Source organism: Chelonia mydas, chromosome 7 (assembly GCF_015237465.2).
Source record: "Chelonia mydas isolate rCheMyd1 chromosome 7, rCheMyd1.pri.v2, whole genome shotgun sequence".
Classification (NCBI taxonomy): Eukaryota; Metazoa; Chordata; order Testudines; family Cheloniidae; genus Chelonia; species Chelonia mydas.
In genome coordinates, this window is record NC_057853.1 from 110,870,480 (window position 1) to 110,889,396 (window position 18,917).

Consider the following 18,917-nt stretch of genomic DNA (forward strand, 5'->3'; position numbering starts at 1 on the left):
TTTCTAATCCTTTTATCATTCTTGCAGCTCTTCTCTGAACCCTCTCCAGAGAGCAAAGACCTAGAATGGACCTCAGGCTGGAAAGGTTTTCTGTTCTCTTTTGGTTTATGTTGAACTATTTTATTTTCTTTCTATAAAACACTAACCGTTATGGAATAGCCTAGTGAATGAAACAGTTTATTTCCGGTGCATCATTCCTCCAAGTTACACAGAACATCAGCACTATGCTAACTACATCCCTGATTTAAATTACACACACAAAACAGTTTTTTAAAATTATTTTTTCAACTCACCTATTTACAATTTTATGAACTTCAGTCTTCCCATCGTTTTTTGGATGTTCTGGGCTGATGGGAGGAGAAGCACTTAGCCACTCTTGATTCGACAATGTGTTATCCGGAGAAAGATCAGTAAATAACGGATCTTCTTCCAGGTCTCTGTAAGTTTACATTAGACAGAGACACCAGATAATTCACGGAATTTTAGGGAAGGCAGGAAGCCTTCTGAATCAAAGGCACATTCTCTATTTTTCTTCTCTGACCAGCCAGCACACATTCTAGACTATCACAATTTCAATACCACTTCACTGAATTATTATTATGAAGTATCAACATTTATAAATTGATGACTAACTTAAAAAAAGAGAGAGAGGCATAGTCTAGTGGTCTGAGCTGGAGCCAGGAACTTCCGGTTCTGGCTCTGATGCCGATACCTCTGCATATCAAATCACTTAGGCCCAGATCCTCAAAGGTATTTAGTTCTAATTTCCATTGGTTTCAATGAAAGTTAGGAGCCTAAACACCTTTGAGGATCTGGGCCTTAATCTCTTTGACCCGATTTCCCACCCTCTCATCCCACCTGTAAAAAGGGGATAATGCTTATATATCAAGCACAAAAGGGTGTTTGTAAGCTTCATGAAAAACTATGAAGCTTAAAGATACTGTGGCCCTGATTCAGCAAGATACTTAAGCATATGACTAACCTTAAGTATGTTAGCAACCCCACTGAAGTCAATGGAATTGCTTGTGTGCTTCAAGTTAAGCCTATACAAATTGCTAAACCAGAACCTGTGTGTATTATTATGTAAGAAAGACAAGTTTGCTAATTTACAATCATCTATCACTGTTCTAATCACATACATGAGCTGCTCATGGAGTAAACTGTGCAACAACTAATCTACATTGACTATGGTTAAATCTTTACAATGCTGTTAACACAAATGGCAAACAATGACAACTAAATGTCATCCACGTTCAATTTTATTTCAACTAGATAAAAGAAGAAAAACTGTCTTAAAGCTTTTTTTTTTAAAAATAAAAAGTGAAAGGTGTACTCAGCCATTGTGAAGTCCCTCACCGATACAACAGAAACACTTACACTGCTCCTGCTATCTGTCCATTCTCCACCACATCTTTATCTTCCTGACAGGGTGGTTTATATTCTGTGTAGTTTCTTTCTTCTAAATTTCTTAGAACCAAGTTGTAAAGAATGTGCTCATTAGGTTTTTGTAAAAGGTGCTCAAACATTCTTAAAGTCATTATGCTGATCTGCAACATAAAAAAAAACAATAAAGGATTAAAATAAATGCAAGCAGTGTTTCCTTAAACCACTGTTCTTAGCTTACTAAGAGTAGCTGTGTTTATGCATGATGGGAGATTGTTCTTTAATATTAGTCTTTCATATTACAGCCAAACTCAAATATCCTAGTCAGGAACTCAAATATCCTAGTCAGGACTGGATCATCATCATACTGGGTGATCTATTAATGTAGATGAAGAGACCACACAAAAGTCAGAAAGAATATACACATGACAACCTTTAACTTTTCTAAAGCATCAGATAGACAGAGTCCTGTAAAAGAGGAGAACTGTGCCAAATTAACAGTAACCCTGCCCAAAGACATTACAATCGAATGCTTTAATTCTACAACCAGACCAACATGGGCAGGCCCCTGCGCTTGTGTAGACCCGGATATAGGATCAAGGCCTAAAAACACTAGTGGATACAATACAGAATTGACACAGAGTGCCATGGGGATTTTATGGCTGGAATTATAGGCCGAAAATGTCAAACCAGGATGCCTGAAGTTAGACACCTAAAATAAAAGTGGCCTGATTTTCAGCAATACTGAGCACCCGCATCTCCCACTGACTTCAGTAGGATCTGAGTGGTGTTCAGTATGTCTGATATTCAGTTCATTCATTTAGATGCCTAAATACAAATTTAAGTGCCTAATTTTTGGTGCCCTGGTTTGTAAGCATTGGCTGCTGCATTTAAGTAGGTAGGTGAAATAGACATATAAAGACACAGATTCTTACCTCAGGCAGGTTTGGGAGGTCTTTCTGAAGCAGAGGGCAGGGGCTTGGAGTATTTAAATTGAGAGGCTGCTCTAAGCATAAGGGGTGGTGTAAAACAGAAAGCACAAAGCCAGGACTTTAACAAACACAAGCATTTGTGATGTGTGGCTCTCTTCTGAAAAGGCTGACTCATCAAGCTGTTCCAAGGGGGAGCCTCACTGCAGTCAAAAGAAAAGGAGTACTTGTGGCACCTTAGAGACTAAGCAATTTATTGGAGCATAAGCTTTCGTGAGCTACAGCTCACTTCATCGGATGCATAAAAGTGGAAAATGCAGTGAGGATGTTTTTATACACACAGACCATGAAAAAATGGGTGTTTATCACTTCAAAAGGTTTTCTCCCCCCACCCCACTCTCCTGCTGGTAATAGCTTATCTAAAGTGATCATTCTCCTTACAACGTGTATGATAATCAAGGTGGGCCATTGTGGGGTGGGGGGAGAAAACCTTTTGAAGTGATAAACACCCATTTTTTCATGGTCTGTGTGTATAAAAACATCCTCACTGCATTTTCCACTGTTATGCATCCGATGAAGTGAGCTGTAGCTCACGAAAGCTTATGCTCAAATAAATTGGTTAGTCTCTAAGGTGCCACAAGTACTCCTTTTCTTTTTGCGAATACAGACTAACACGCTGCTACTCTGAAAACTGCAGTCAAGTGATTTCAAAATGGCTCTGCATAGAACAGCTTAAGGATCAGGGCATAAAAGGAATGACAGCACCTTCTTAGTCAGCACATTTGCACAGTGTATAGTCTCTGTCCTATCTGCTGACTGTAGTGACAAGAATACGTTTTTACTACTTTTTATCTGTCCGCATTCCAGAACCTGCACAACTAAGGGAGAGAGGGGATGATGCATCATCATTAGAACTACAAATTCAACTCCCCATGTAGGGGCCAGAATCTATCCTCAGTAACACATGTACAAGCAACCCCAAACGGACATACATAGCTGCAAATAATGTTAAAATACAGCACAGAGAATCTGATGCTCTAGTCAGAGTCAACACCGAGTTTCACCTCCCAAGGGAAGTTCTGTAGGGCTGGCAGTTAGAACCCTCCCACCCGCCATCTTTTTACCTGTAAAACTCAGCTAGAAGTGACTGACACACAATAAACATGGGACCTCAAAATGCCATTTTTGCAGTCACTTTTCACAGCAGAGCAGCATTTTAGACACATTGACATGACGATTTCTCACCTCATCAGAAATATGGTCACAGTGCTCGATTAACCTGTGTCGCAATGGATGTCTGTTGATGTCTGTCAGGGTTTCTGGCTCTCTGTGTCCTCCAAGTATAAAGCCAACCATTTCTTGCAGCAACACATCTGAAGTGACTTGACGGACAATACGATGCAACAGTGCTGTTGATGTAAGGATCCCAATCTCTGAACTGAACAAGAAGTTTAATGTTAGCTACTGGATTCCAACTGAAAATATCAACTTAACTTCTCTTCTATCCAGCTGTTCCACATGCGAAGAGACTACTCACGTTTGCATCAGCTGGGGTTCCATGACACCAACAAAAAATCGTTCCCGTACAGATCTTGCCATAGCAACAGCAGTAGTCTAAAACACAGGCCACAAAATGTTATCCTTTCAAACTCAAGAGATGTGGAACAATATTATTTGCCAAACTAGTTTTGGATTACCCATATTTATTCCAGAAAACATTTCAAACCTTTTGTGCTTCTTTAATAAGTTGATCACAGTAGTCAAACCAGGAGAGAAATGAAATCAAGGCTCTTTTCCCTGGAAAAGCAGATGCATCTTCTTTGTGGCTATATGAATCCAAACTGGAGGACACAAGAGCAAATATATATATTTAGTTTAGATACCTTTAAAGAACACTGGGCCCAATATTACTCCCACTGAATTCAATGGCAACATTCTCCATCTGCTTTAATGGGAGCAGGAGTGCAATTAGAGAGAAAAGAGGGAATATTAACAGTTTTCCTGCTGGTCTTCCACAAATCCTGCAGTGCTATCATTACCAGTCTATTGATTTCAACGGCATGCTAAAGTATACTTGGTATGGCCAGCAGAAGAATTCTACATGGATGGACCTAGAATGTTTTAACAGGTTTTTAAGTCAGAAGGGTCACCAATCTCACCTCCCAAGTAACAGAGGCCATAGAAATTGACATAGTCATTCCTGAGGTAGTGGGATTATTCCTCCCTAATACATAAGTGAACACTACCAAGCCCACTCCATAGTTTGGGGCTGAACTAGAGCATATTTTTTTCAAAAACAGTCAATCTCAATCTGAAGTCTCCAAGTGATGATGGATTCACCACATCTCTTGGTAAGTTGTTCTAACAGTGGATTACCCTATTAAAAATTGCATCTTATTTTCAATTTGATTTTTAGTTACTTCTATTTCCAGCCACTGGATCTTATATCACCTTTAGCTGCTAAAGAACTTTTTAAAATCAGATATATCATTCCTGTGTAGAAACTTACAGACCACGATCAAGTACTGGGACCAAGACAGTATGCTGGGGCAGGGTACGGGGAAGTAAATTCCAAAGTAAAAAGTATTTTTAGAGTCTAACGTACAAGTAGTTAGAACAACAGGCTTACTATCTTTTGCCCCATGTTGATGAGTTATATAACAATTGTATTTGCCCTCTTGACTTTTACTACCAAAATGTTAAAACAGTCCTTCATCAAACAGATACTTCCTGTTTCTCTTGGATCCGTGTGCTCACTGAACGCACCAAAAAGTTTGTCTACTAATTTCCTATGTCCTTGACATTCAAAAAGGAAAATAATCCAAGGCCTGATTCTGCAGTTATACCACAGACAGATCTCTAATCTAATTCAATGGGAGAGCTGCTCTCAAATGACTGACTGTGCATGGACTGGCAGCCGAATCTGCGCATAACTCAATAATCACTGCAATGTATGTCTCAAGTCTTAAGAGTACTACTATATTGTATCTGGATTCTGTTAATGAAACTGCTTGCATGGTGCCTTATCTGTACTAGAGGTCTTAGCTAATGGCAGAAATTTAGTTTCAGTATGTGGTACAAAGTTATCTAAAATATTAAAAACAGAAACAATATTCTTACCCCCAGTTAATTGCCTCAACCGATTCAATATCTAATGGATCCACGGACAGAGGCAGGGCTTTGTAGAGTGTGGTGAGCCTGTCCGTCAGCAATTCACATAAGCAAGTGCTCTGAGTCAAGCACTTGGCTGCTGCTGGCTCTGGCAAACTCACTAAGAGCATGAGGCCTTCACATGCCTTTACTGCTACTCGACCATCCTGTCAAACAGACATGGAAGAGTTAAATAAATCAGGAACGATATTTATTTGAAATCAAACACCAGAAACCAAAGGATCTTTGAAACAGAATCAAAAAGGGACTGAGTGGATTCTTGATGTTCCGTGTTCAGAAATTAGAATAGATATTTCTACTAAACTTGTTTTAGAATCTTTCTTTTGAAGAGGGTTATTGACATGGTAAGCATAACATTCAAGTTTATATAACCAGTGCTAAAGAGTATACACTGGCTTGGGCCTAATCTAATGTAAAACATCACTTTACAACTATGGGGTATGTAAAGTTTTCTGCTCTTGATACCATTACAGTAAACAGGGCCTTACTTACCCAGTTCCCCTTGAAGTTAATTCTAAATGATCCCTTTGAATTCAGCAGGACTTGAATCAGACCCATAGTGGTTGTTTTGACAAGAAATCAAGTTCACAGACAGAATCAGGTCTACTGAAGCTTTTACAAAAAGTGTGTTTGGTTTATTATTTTGGTTTAATTGATGCTATATAAAGTAGCCCTTTCTTCCATTTTCCATATTCCTTTGTGATATAATTAAACCACTCAACTTGCTTTGGAAGCATACAACATCCTTAAACTAGTTGATCCCAATGAATATCAGATTGCAGTCAATTCATTTTCTAGAATTTTTTGTTTTGTTTTCACCTGGAAATTTGCAAAAGAAATGGTCTACCAAAAAAAGCTATCTGATTTCTTAAGCATTAAATGATATATATACACACACACATATCTATTGTAAATGACTCCCTTCCAGCAACATCCAAAACACTTTACTCATTTTACCACACTGAGTAGAATCGAAAATGACTCACTGGGCTTTTTGTGAGATTTAGCAAAGAATTCACTAAATTATAGTCTTGGTTTAGACGAACAGCTGAGGCCTCAGGTGATGAAGTGACATTTAGTTCATCCAGACTTGTGGATAGATCATCTTCCTTCTCTATTTGCTCCGCTCCAGCAGCATTAGATATTTCTTCAGGTTGAATGGACTGCCCAACGTCTGTCATCAACGAATCCTGGCCTTTTAGCATGTCTTCTGTAATTACACTTGCTGATCCTTTGGAAGCCAATGCTTTTAACTTGTTCTGAAAAGCATTACATTAGGACAGGAGATTATACTGATCAAAATGCTGTTTGCCCTAAAGCAGAAATTTACGAAAATAAAGGTTTATGTAACACATACATCAAGTACAGCAGAACCTCAGAGTTACGAGCACCTCGGGAATGGAGGCTGTTCATAATTCCGAAATGTTCATAACTCTGAACAAAACATTATGATTGTTCTTTCAAAAATTTACAGCTTTGAAACTTTACTATTCAGAAGAAAATGCTGCTTTGAACCATCTTAATTTAAATGAAACAAAGCACAGAGACAGTTTCCTTACCTTGTCAAATCTTTTTTTTTTTTAAACTTTCCCTTTATTGTTTTAGTACTTTACATTTAACATAGTGCTGTACTGTATTTCAGTTTTTTTCTTTTTGTCTCTGCTGCTGCCCAATTGCATACTTCCAGTTCCAAATGAACTGTGTGGTTGAATGGTCAGCTTGTAACTCTGGGGATCGTAACTCTGAGGTTCTACTGTAGCTCTTTACAAGGTTGGATGTATTAGTTGTGTAGTATATTATGGGTGCAGAAGCATCTGAATATTTAAATTTAACACATTTTGTACTTTATCAAAATTTCTCCCAAACTCTATACCAAACCATTTTAAGGCTGCTTCTGTGTTAGCTTGTCCAAGACAAAGGAAAAGAGATGGTTTTGTTCTTTATATCAGACAACTGAAGTGGATACTATTTGATTTGTCCAATCTCCAATATGAATTTCGCATTTACTTTATGCAGGCAACTTTTGACACTAGCACATGGTTTTCAGGTCAAGACCTCAATCCATTTTATCTCTGTGACTATGGAAACACCATTTCCGATTCCAATCAGAAAATGAAATTGATTCTTCACTTGAAGAGATTTTGCCTTCAAAGTGAAAAAAAGCCTCTCTAAGACTTGTGAGCTACTCTCAAGTGATATTTTTTTTCTGTTTGTATTTTTTAAAGATATCTAGTAGATTTCATAGAGGGGAAGGAGTGGGTGCCAAGTTATCACTGGACACCTAATACTCATACAACACTTTCTTGAGAGTTGAGGGACATTTGCTTTGTTACCTTGAAAGAATGTGACCCAGCCTTCTTTCTATAAATCTGTTTTGTACAAATAAAAGATATATTTACATTAGTGTTCTACAAGACCGAGTGAGAGATTGGTTGTGGGGTAGGGATTCTCTGTTTTTCTGGCACAGACCTAGATGAGTAAATACTGTATTAGACTCATACACTGGACTTCATCTTAAGACCAATTTTTCAAGTGATCACAGTAATAAGATTATAGATCCTATGATATTTATGATAAGGCCACAGTTATTTCAAATATTGCACGAGCATTAAACATTTAAAAGAGTCACCAGTTGGGTTACCAGCTTTTAGTACACACAAACCAGGAGGAAATAAATACACGACAGTCAGACAGCAAACTACAAAAATTCTCTGAACACTTGCCTAGATGATGTGCATTCTTTGTGGAGACACTGTTCTGCATTGCTACTGTGCACGAATATACTGAAGTCCATGGGGAGGTAACCCAGGGATCACAATTTATAGTCTACTCCATGGTCCAACAGAAGTATGATTTGGGGGTATGTTGGAAAGATTATGGTTTCAGAGAACATAAAATTGTCTTTTCTACAAGTAGGTCTTTTTTCTACACTGCGAAAGGCCTAAGGATGCAAAGCAATCAGTATGTTAATGTACATTATCCTTAAAACTGAAATTACTGAACCTCCTAGGATCTATTTCTTGTTGTCTATAAATGGGAAGTGCCTGTATCAAGAACAATAACTCCTGTATGAGAAAGCTTGAATTCCACAAGTGAACCCTTAGAGTGATATGCTATGTTCAAACTCAGTTACTTCTGATAGGTGCAGGTAGTGTCAGCCTCTGTACATCAGAACACATGCATTCAGAGTTTCTGTGTATATTTAAGTTTGCATGTGTCTAGTCATGCAGTTCTGCAGTCTAGCTGCTCACCTGCCTCCTGCAAGAGTAGAGGACAAGATCCTGAATCACCTAATAAAAAAGGTTACATAAAATACATATTCAATGCTTTCTACAAAGCTCTCCTCTGAGTGACCTGATCAGAAAACCCAGTAGAGAGTAGGCAATATAAAAATACATTTGTAGATTTTCATGACGTAGATAAACACTGGGGGGTCAAATTCTGCTGAGAGTGGTGCAACTTCACTTTATCATTAAGTGACTTCACAGCTTGTTAGCTTGCAGTAACCAAAAGGGTAGGGAATACTGAAAATATAATGTAATGTCATACACTGATGGTAGAGCCTCACTTTGAATATTGTATTCAATTTTCGTCACTCCACCACCACCCAAACAGATACAGCAGAAATAGAAAAGTTCCAGAGAAGGGAAGTGGAAATGATCAACAGTATGGAAAACCTTCCATATCAGGAGAGATTACAAAGGTAAGGACTATTTAGAAAGGAAATGAGTAAGAGGGGACATGACAGAGGTTTATAAAATAATGAATGAGACAGAAAAGGTAAATTAGCCATTTCTATGTATCCTCTCAATACAGAAACAAGGGGACACTCAATAAATTAAGTGGTAACTAATTTAAAGCTGATGAAAAGAAACTCTTTTACACCACACACAAATAGCATGAGGAACTCACTGCCACAAGATCTAAGTAGGATTCAAAAATGGCTTACAGAAGGTTACTTCAACTGCCATTCACCTAGCAAATTTATTTTCCCAAGAGATGTAGCCATGCAATTAGTCCCTGATCCTAATGCTTGTTAAGCAACACAGCTGAAAACTTCTGTAATAGAATGACTAATTCGCTAGAGAACAACTGAAAAAAAGCCGATAGGTGCCTGCTGGGTTTTTTTTCAACTTTAGAAGTAAACGAGATATAGCACAGCTCCACAAACAAACTTCCAGCAAGATGCTATATTTAGATATACCTGCAGGTACAGTTTTGGAGTGATGCACCAGAGTTTCAGCTATAAATTATGTCTGTGTTAATGGAATTTGCAAGATAATATCAGATGGCATACTGGGAATTTACCCTCTTAGGTCTTCCAAGGTCTGAGACAGATATCAAGTTACAAATTAGAGCCTCTGAAAGGCTAGGGGCATGGACTGGCAGAATCAACAAACTCTGTATTCCAACTAAATGAATCTAAAATGTCCTGTGTGAAAATAACTCTCCTCTAGAAGTTGTGAAGAGGACTGCCATGGGCTACTATGATTAGAAACATTGGAGCTTCCAATAATCTCTTAAGGCTTGGCCTGAGCTCTAAGACAAAACTCAGTGATCCTAGAACTCTCTTTTAAATTCAGTAGTATCCTGAAGTTTCCAAATCTTCCTGCTGTTAAACTTTCTAATTCTGATGTCAGCCAACATTGTGGCTATTCAGGCTAGCATTCCAGACCACATACATCACTACCAACTAAGGGCCCAATCCCCCAAGGCCCTCAGCATTTTGCAAGGTGCATTCAAAGCCTCATGGGATAGTCACTTATTCTCCCATGACCTGAGGCAAAGAACAAAGCAAGAAGTCCAATTTTACTCCTGAATGCAGGACTCCCATGTTACACTCACGACATTGTTACTTCCCCACTGACTGACTAAGGCCTGGTTTACACTAGGGGAGGAAATCGATCTAAGTTACGCAACTTCAGCTACGTGAACTTCAGCAGTCGACGTACTTAGATCTACTCACCGCAGTGTCTTCACTGCAGTGAGTCGACAGCTGACACTCCCCCATCGACTCTGCCTGCGCCTCTCGCTCTGGTGGAGTACTGGAGTCGACGGGAGAGCGCTCAGTGGTCGATTTATCGTGTCTACACTAGACGCGATAAATCGACCCCTGCTCGGCAATCCTGCGGGTAATGTAGACAAGTCCTAAGATGCTGGTTTTCTAATTTGGAGAGTGCCCTCTAATGGTTGCATTAGGCATGGTTTCAAGCAGAAAAATATGTGAGCTCTGAATGAAGATGCGGAACAAAAGAATGAGACTGTTTCTCTAATAGAAAATAAAAATAAAAGAAAATCCCTTGAATACTTTAAAGAAAATGACACTCAGTTAATTGAAAGCAGCCAGTGCAGCACCAATCTGCTTCTCAGGAATTTTTTGGTTGTAATATACCAGTTTTGAAATATACTTGTAAACATACCTCAAGAAAGAAGTTGACCAGGTATGGATCCTGTTTCAGCTTTGCACATACTATGCAGAGAAACTGAATTTCTTCATTTTCTGTTGGTGCTGTTAGAACTTCACCGCAAAGTCTGATTAATTTCTGTGGGTGGGGGGAAAAAAAGTAGACAATTAAAAGTGGAAGAAACCCAGTAGCCTATTGGTAGGCACTCTAGGCTGAATTCTCTTCTCAAAGCGGTTCTCTGATGACATTAAGGTATATTGACTTCAACAGAGTTACTCCAGATTTACACCGGTATACATGAGATATTATTATTTACTGCTTGCACTGCAGTAACACTCAGAGGTCCCAATCAGTAATTTGTTATTGCACTGGGGGATTAAAAACAAAACAAAAAACCCCAGACAGAAACTCCACGCAAGAGAGAAACCATTACATTTGACATCCAAAAAGCCTGCCATACACAAATAAATGTTTGTTTGAAACTTGAACCGTACCTGCACTGGTTTATATACATTTATATGTGGGAGAAGAGGTTGTCGAATTCTTCCTAGAAGTTTGGTATAGAAAGACAAAACTTGCTGCTTCATTCCGGGAGGACACTAGACCACAACAGAAATAGAACAACAATGAAATAAATAACATACAAGCTGATCATCCAAAACAGCTGAGATTAAATTGAAATAAGATTAACATCCTTTTGAACAGCTTTATCATAAATAAACAGATCAATTTAAATAGTTGATCCAAAACAACTGAAAATATTAGGTCTTGCTAACTATACATGCTTTATTTTATTAAAAAACCACACCCTTTACATTAATTAATTGAATGCATGCTTTTAAATTATATTTATTTTCACAAAACTTGATATTTTTAACATCTAAGAGCCTATGCCTAGCCAACTCAGTTGTATAACAGAACACACAGAGTGGGTTGTGGGAAAGTTTATGCCACTACAGAAGCCCAACATCATATATCAACAACTTAGGTACAGCTCTACTGCAAGTAAAATCATCACACTTAACACACCACTTAGGGTTTGTCTACATGAGAGGATTTTTTTAAAATCTGAGTTAACTGACTGCTAGTTAGCTTGAATTACCTAGCACTCTTGTACATGCTAATCTGGACACTCCACAAATGTTTGTTCCGGGACAAAAATGCCTGTAATCTACCCAAGGGCTCAGCCTAAAGTAAATCCCTAATATTTGTGGTGTATTCATAGTAGCTTGTCCAAGCACGTTAACTTTAGTTAGTTAACAGACAATCAATTAACTTGAGTTAAAAAAGTCTAGTGGAGCCATACCGTGATGGTAGAATAATGTAATAAGCCTAAGGGTATGTCTACATAACAGCTGAGAGGTGTGATTTGCAGCTTGGGTTTAGACATACATGCACTAGCTCTGCTCAAGCTAGCGCCTAAAAACAGCAGTGTGGCCATGGAGCTTAGATTAGCCACCTCAGTATGTACACAGGAGGTCAGGTAGGATTGTATTCAGATGGCTACTATGAGCTGCTGTGGCTACACTGCTATTTGTGGGTGCTAGCTCAAACAGAGCTAGCATGTGTATGTCTACCCAAGATGGGAATTACTCCTCCCAGCTGCTGTGTAGACATACCATAGTCAGAACAAAGTGAGAATATTCCCTAACTGGAGTTAACTGCAACACCCTGCACACATTGAACCACGTATTTATTTCAGGTGTACTGAATCACAGAACTGTAGGGGCTGAAAGGGACCTCAAAAGGTCAACTAGTCCACACGTGGTAAAGTATGAATGGTAATTCACAAATGGTAAAGTATAAATGACATGCTGTCCAAGAATCACTTGTGCAGACATATTTTTGTAAATGTAATGACTTCTCTTGACTCTTAAAAGCACTTTGCCAGTTTTGCATTTCACACAGCTCAACTGCATCATGTTTTCCTCACGGAGTTTGTAGTTGTATCAAACCAACTATATTTCTAATAAATACATTGCTAATTAAATACCCCAGCCATGTTATGTATTATGGCACCTCATTAACCAGGCTGCAAGACAGATGCCACGTTGATAGGAATATTGGGAGAAAGGTGCTCCCAGAAGGAAGAGATTGCTGTCCCACAGGCTCAGAGAAACTGAAAACTATCTTTACACATAAGAACCAACCAGACAAGACAAGAAACATCAAGTGAATGTGTGAACGTTGCAAGACTGACAACCCTGGAGAATGAAGTGCTCTGTTTATCCTCAGAACAGGCAGCAGGAGTGAAAGCTCTTACACTGCCCAACTGATTGACTTCCACCATGACATGAAGGTACTACCATGAGGGATGAAAGAGTAATTGAGTCTCCATGATCCAGTCAATCCTTGGCCTTTCAGTGGATAAGGCTGCCAAGAATGGCACCAACAGTGGCGGTGGCAGTTTTGAGGACATTTCCTGTTCCTGGGAAATGGACTGAGGTCCCAAAACAAACTTCACACAGGCCACAGAATAGCCATGAAAACTTAACACCAAGTGGTCACTACTGACCTGGGCTAGATTTGTACCAGTGACATAGATGTGAAAGGCTCTAAGGTGACTAGAGTATGTAAAAGATGAAACTGTACAAACATTAATTAAAGTACTAATTATGTGCTATCACCATCTAACTGATAGTCCTGAGCCATCCAGTTCTCTACAGTTAAAACAAAATATTGGTCCCATGCAATTCAGAACTTTACGAAGTTGAAAAGGCTTTTTAATATATAGGGCCAAGCTGCCAATTGCAGTATAGCATGACTCAGAATGGGGCATAGAGCACAGGTGGCTTTACTCACCTTTCGGTCCCCCACACCCTACCAGTTGTGGGGGCTGTAAGCCATCAAACTAGACTGGCACAAATTAGAGTAGACTCAGGGCTGGTTTATCTCATGCTACATCCCCAAAGGGGCTGTTCCACCAGCCAGGACTGCGAGAGCTCCTTGTGCTCTGGTTGCACGCCCTGTGCTGGGGAGGGGACCACAGAGGTGGGAATAGTTTGGGAAAACCTGAGGTGGTGCCTTAAGGCAGCTTTAAATCCCCTTTGCACCACCGGAGCAGAGCAAAAAGGACTTGAGATGCCATATGGAATCTCACCCATACCTCTCTCTGCTTTATTAAGTTATCTAAAGAGCACAGTGCCCAAGAGACTGTTTTATGGAGGGTAATTTGAACGTCTTTTGCAGCTCAGAACACTAAATCAGGGACAGCATGCTTCTGTAATCTACACAACTGTTTTCAGAAAAACAAACAACAAAACTTAATAAAGCATTTGTCACCCAAGCAAAATGCTGTACAAAGGAGAGTGAGTATTATTATCCCCATATACAGGTGGGAAAACTCAGGCAGAAAGCCAAAGTGACTTCTTGCTCAAGGTCACATAGTCAAGGTTTCCCATCTCCCAGGTCCTGTGCTCTAACCAATGGACCATACTACTTCACTTTGGCCGACTTGAATGACCACTCATTTGCTCATGTTACTTTGGAACTCCAGCAACATTCTTAGGTAATGTGAAACAAACGATCATCAGCAAGATTTCATAGAGTTTACGGGTCTTATCCTGCCAGGTGTCGACCATCCTCAACTGACATAATTCTAATGGGATTGAAGGTCCTAAGTACCTCAAAGGATGAGGCTCTTGCCCACCGCCTGAGATGTACTTACATCAGCTTTCCCTAGTGTGTACAATGTCTCCAAGATCTTGTGATGTAGCAAATATTCCATACAAGGCCCTGTCTCTCCCGATTCCCTCTCATTTTCTTCTTGAACTAGAATATCCAACATCTGCTCCAGGTGAGAAGGAATGTTGGTATCAGTCACAGGAGCTTTGTCATCTAAATAAAAAATATTCAGTTAAAATGATAAAAATAAAAACCAAATTTTCCTTTGAGTTCAATTATAAACCTTTGGTTTAAAACATGGCCATTTTTCAAAATAACTATTAAAAGAGCCCTCTGAAAAAATTGTTACAACATAGTCAGTGAGCGGTAAAGAGAGTATTAACTGGATAATTCACATCTACATAAATATGCTGGCCCATATTTTCAGAAGGGAAACAGAGATTTTGAATGCCTAACCTGAGACACCTTAAAGGGGCCTGATTTTGCCAGAGGGTTGAGCATATGCCTCTGAAAATCAGGTCTCTTTAACGTATCTCAAAATAGATACAAAGCATTACTGGTCACTTTTGAAAATGTGGACTACTAGATACTAGAGAAGTTTAACCTTAATGTGAAAAAAAAAAGTGTGGAATACTAAATTTCTGAGACTGTACTTGTCAGATGGTCCCAAAACAATCCAAGACTGGAATCTGTGGACAGCATCCAGAATCTACTTCATTTCCACTTGAACAATTCCTTCAAGAGTGAGAGACAGAGAGAAGCCTATTTTTTTTAATCTCACAAATAATGTATATCCAAACTTCAGGCTCAGTTCAATTTTTTAAAAAAATTCTTAAGTATGACTATTACATTGTCTTTGTTAAGACTGTGTATTGTTTTATTCAAATTTCAGAGTACAGTTCAGCTCATAGATCGCTATAAAGGAAAAGAGCCAGATTTTGATCTCAAAAAGAAAAGGAGTACTTGGGGCACCTTAGAGACTAACCAATTTATTTGAGCATAAGCTTTCGTGAGCTACAGAGAGAGAGAACTACAAAGTCTCTAAGGTGCCACAAGTACTCCTTTTCTTTTTGCGAATACAGACTAACACGGCTGTTACTCTGAATTTTGATCTCAGTTACACTGAAGGCCATGGAGTTACTTTGAATTTGCACCAGTGTAACTGAGAACAGGCATTAACCCAAGGTGTTGTATGGCACTGGTGTGTTTCTAGGAATTTAGAAGCAAATTTTTATTTTGCCATATTTTAATTGAACAACTAACGCAATGTGGAATTAGTCATTTCTTCTTATGCAATAACTTTAAAATACTGTAACGGTCATTTGAATGCAAAAGGAAACAAGGTCACAGAAGAGAATTGCCACATCAGGGCAATTTCAGTTTTCTCTCTGTCACCAGTTAGCTTAGACTGACTTGTTGAAGTAAGGCTTCTAAGACCTAATCCTGCTCCCACTGAAGTAAAGGTAAAATTTCCATTGATTTCAAAGGTAGCATATCCAAACACATAGTTTTCAAGATCTTTTTGCAGATTTTCATTTGGGGGAAGGTGGTGGTGAGGGAGAGGTAGCAGCAAGAATGGAAGCTTGGGTTTTTGCAAATAAATATTTAGTACCGAAGCCAAAGCTGAATTTATTTTTATTTTGCACCACACATGCTTATATGTCAGTTTGAGTACATATTGATTTAAACAAGAAATCAGAAGTCCTGAGGTTGTGAACACAACATTCAATAGCCACTCTAATAGGCATGCAGAGATAAGAGTACATAGGGCATGGTGATATTTGTCTTTAAAGACAACAGACTAGAACAAGTGATTAGGAGGACGATTATTTATGTATTTGTTGGAATGGTGGAAATGTGATTTACATTAAGCAAATACAGCCATAATTCAACTGAACAGCCAGCTTTTAAATTAAATGAAGAAGAGCAGAAGGCAGACACTAGAGTTTTAATTAACTTTGGTTTGATTCTGTCAAACATGGATGAAATCTGTAAGAACTTTCACAGTTGCAGTCTCAAAATACCTTAAGGAGAGACACAATCTGAGAAAAAAATTAAACAAGATAAAATACAGAAAGATGCCCAGTACTGAGCATTGTATGAAAGTCTGACTGGCTTCAGAAATGATTGTTCAAGTGTACATGACTGCAAAGTGATTTTGTGAAGACGTGGTAAAACCTTGGAAAGAAAAGGAAAAGAGGCAATGCAACAGAAATGAGAAGGGTTATCAGAAGGATTACATTTCTGCAGATGTGTGTTTAGAGTGAACTGAACAGGTGAAGCCAGAAATTAGGTCTGACCTTAAAAGGTACAATTCTCAACAAAGTGCACAGGGAATGAGGCATTACATCCGCTGTTGTTCACCCTCTATCAAGGTGCTTTGTCAAAGGTAAATCAAAGATAAAGGATATTTTAAAACAAATGTTTTTTGTTACTTTGGAAAAAGAAAGAGGAACTTACTTAATGAAAACAGTTTCGCTATTTCCCAATCTTCACTTTTAAACAGCACCGAGGTAGTTCCAGTTTGCCTCTTTCCATAGTGAAGATGCAAAAAAAAAAAAAAAAAAAAAAAAAGTTCTCTTACCTGAGGTCTCTATATAATAATGCGTAATTGCTTTCCAGTGGTAAACAAAATCTTCTTGTAACGGAAGGGATGGCGCAAGCTATGGAAACAAAACAAAACAAAAAAACTAAGTGGTAAGAAATGATCAAAATATATTTCCTGCAGGACTGAAGGAGACTCTATCCTTAATCCCTAAGCAGTGGCTCTAAAATTGTTCATACATGGACCACATCTTATTAGTGAGATTGTCTCATAAACACCTGTACACCCATTTGTGATTATATAACATACTTCGGCAACTAAAGGAATTGCTCACATAAGAAAGTACTTCCCAACAATTTTATATATAAGTGTTTCGTCCTTTAAGAAGAAAGTTAATCACACTCCTTTGCTTCTGCTCTTCATATCATCTCCCCTTCCCACTCTCTCCCTCTGCTCCCCTGCTTACACTGGCCAGCTGCTTCCCTCATTTCTCCCCAGGACATTCCTCTCTCATTCAGCTCCAGCCCCTGAAAGAGGTCCCCCTTTCATTTACAGGATGACGACTCCTTCTGGTTTCCAGCTGTTTTTATAGCCTTCCTGGCTCTTCTTTGGAATTAAGAGACTGGACAGTTCAAAAGAGCAGCTGAAGACAAGGGAAGCCAGTATCATGGCCACCCAGCTCTCTATGGATTGCCAATAATTGCTCGGTGGAGCACAGCCGGTGGGCCCAAACGTAAGACATGGCATTCACAGCTATTCACAACCGGAATAGAACCTCCTATAACAAAAATCTCAAGACCTTCAATGTATCAAACTTGGGCTCTATTTAATTATATTTTATTTCATTACACAGAATTCTTCTTAGGAAGGAGCGCCAAAACAATTCACCCACACACTGCTGAAATGAAATGCAGCCACTCCAGAGGCCAGGATGCAGCAGCCAGCTGGATAATCACTGGGTAGAATACTGTACAATAACAGGAGGAAAGGTCATCCTTACTGGAAAGGACCAAACTCCATGGAGCTCAGTATATTCCTCTTAGAAGACTCAAGGGCTGTCACTCCAGTGGGATTTGGAATCTGTGATTCTTCATGTCTAGATATTTCAAATTTGAGGCTTCAAACCATAAATCATTGCTTCCAATTTCCCCCTTTAGGGGCTTGAGTCGCCTCAAATCCCAATAAGCCAATGGGAATGGAGGGCTCTCAAACCTTTGCATACCCTTGAAAATTTTATACATCCAACGTTTTTCTCTAGTTAATGACGTTTACATTTATCTTGGCTAAAAACGCAAAATCCAATATATGAACAGCACATCATGTGCCGAAGGAAAGAGGAGTTCTTAATATTACTGACCTTTTGTACACAAGACTTTGAAATGAAAGACATTCAAAAGTAACTGTGCATGATGGCTAACAGGATCAGCGTTAGGACACTCACTCCCAAATGTCAACTAAGCAATCGAATTTATACACCATTTATCCATTCCCTGCTATCTGACTGCTCTTCTGTTCCCCCAAGGCTATTCTGGGCACTGACATTACATTTTACCTCATAACATTTTAGTGCACCAAATGTCATGAGGCAAAAAAAAAGGCATCTGAAAGTCTTTCATTGAGCAGAATATTTATTTTACTATACATCTTGTTTGGTTACTGCAAAACAGAGAAGTAGCTGAAGATACAGGACAGATCTTTACATATCAGGCTTTGTTTTCCTTGCTGGCCGGGGATGGGTGGCTGAAGCCATTATTGCCATCAATTTGTACTGGTTTCTATAATAATATATAATCAGAACTAAATTTTGCTTCATAAATGGCTGCAGAGAGCATTTCTTAGGGATAAAGGGCTTTTCCTCAT

At 38.9% G+C, this 18,917-nt stretch overlaps 1 protein-coding gene across 1 annotated transcript in view; it reads right to left on the reverse strand.

The window, feature by feature from the left end:
* FHIP2A (FHF complex subunit HOOK interacting protein 2A) overlaps positions 1-18,917 on the reverse strand; it is a 51,318-nt gene that overhangs the window by 21,327 nt on the left and 11,074 nt on the right. Inside the window, exons 2-12 of the mRNA XM_037904050.2 lie at positions 17,097-17,175; positions 14,556-14,725; positions 11,383-11,487; positions 10,904-11,026; positions 6,470-6,742; positions 5,433-5,629; positions 4,039-4,153; positions 3,850-3,926; positions 3,558-3,750; positions 1,378-1,547; positions 294-437 (exon numbers count right to left, since the gene is read on the reverse strand). Coding sequence (XP_037759978.1) covers positions 294-437; positions 1,378-1,547; positions 3,558-3,750; positions 3,850-3,926; positions 4,039-4,153; positions 5,433-5,629; positions 6,470-6,742; positions 10,904-11,026; positions 11,383-11,487; positions 14,556-14,725; positions 17,097-17,175 — 1,646 coding nt within the window. The remainder of the gene's footprint in view (positions 1-293; positions 438-1,377; positions 1,548-3,557; positions 3,751-3,849; positions 3,927-4,038; positions 4,154-5,432; positions 5,630-6,469; positions 6,743-10,903; positions 11,027-11,382; positions 11,488-14,555; positions 14,726-17,096; positions 17,176-18,917) is intronic.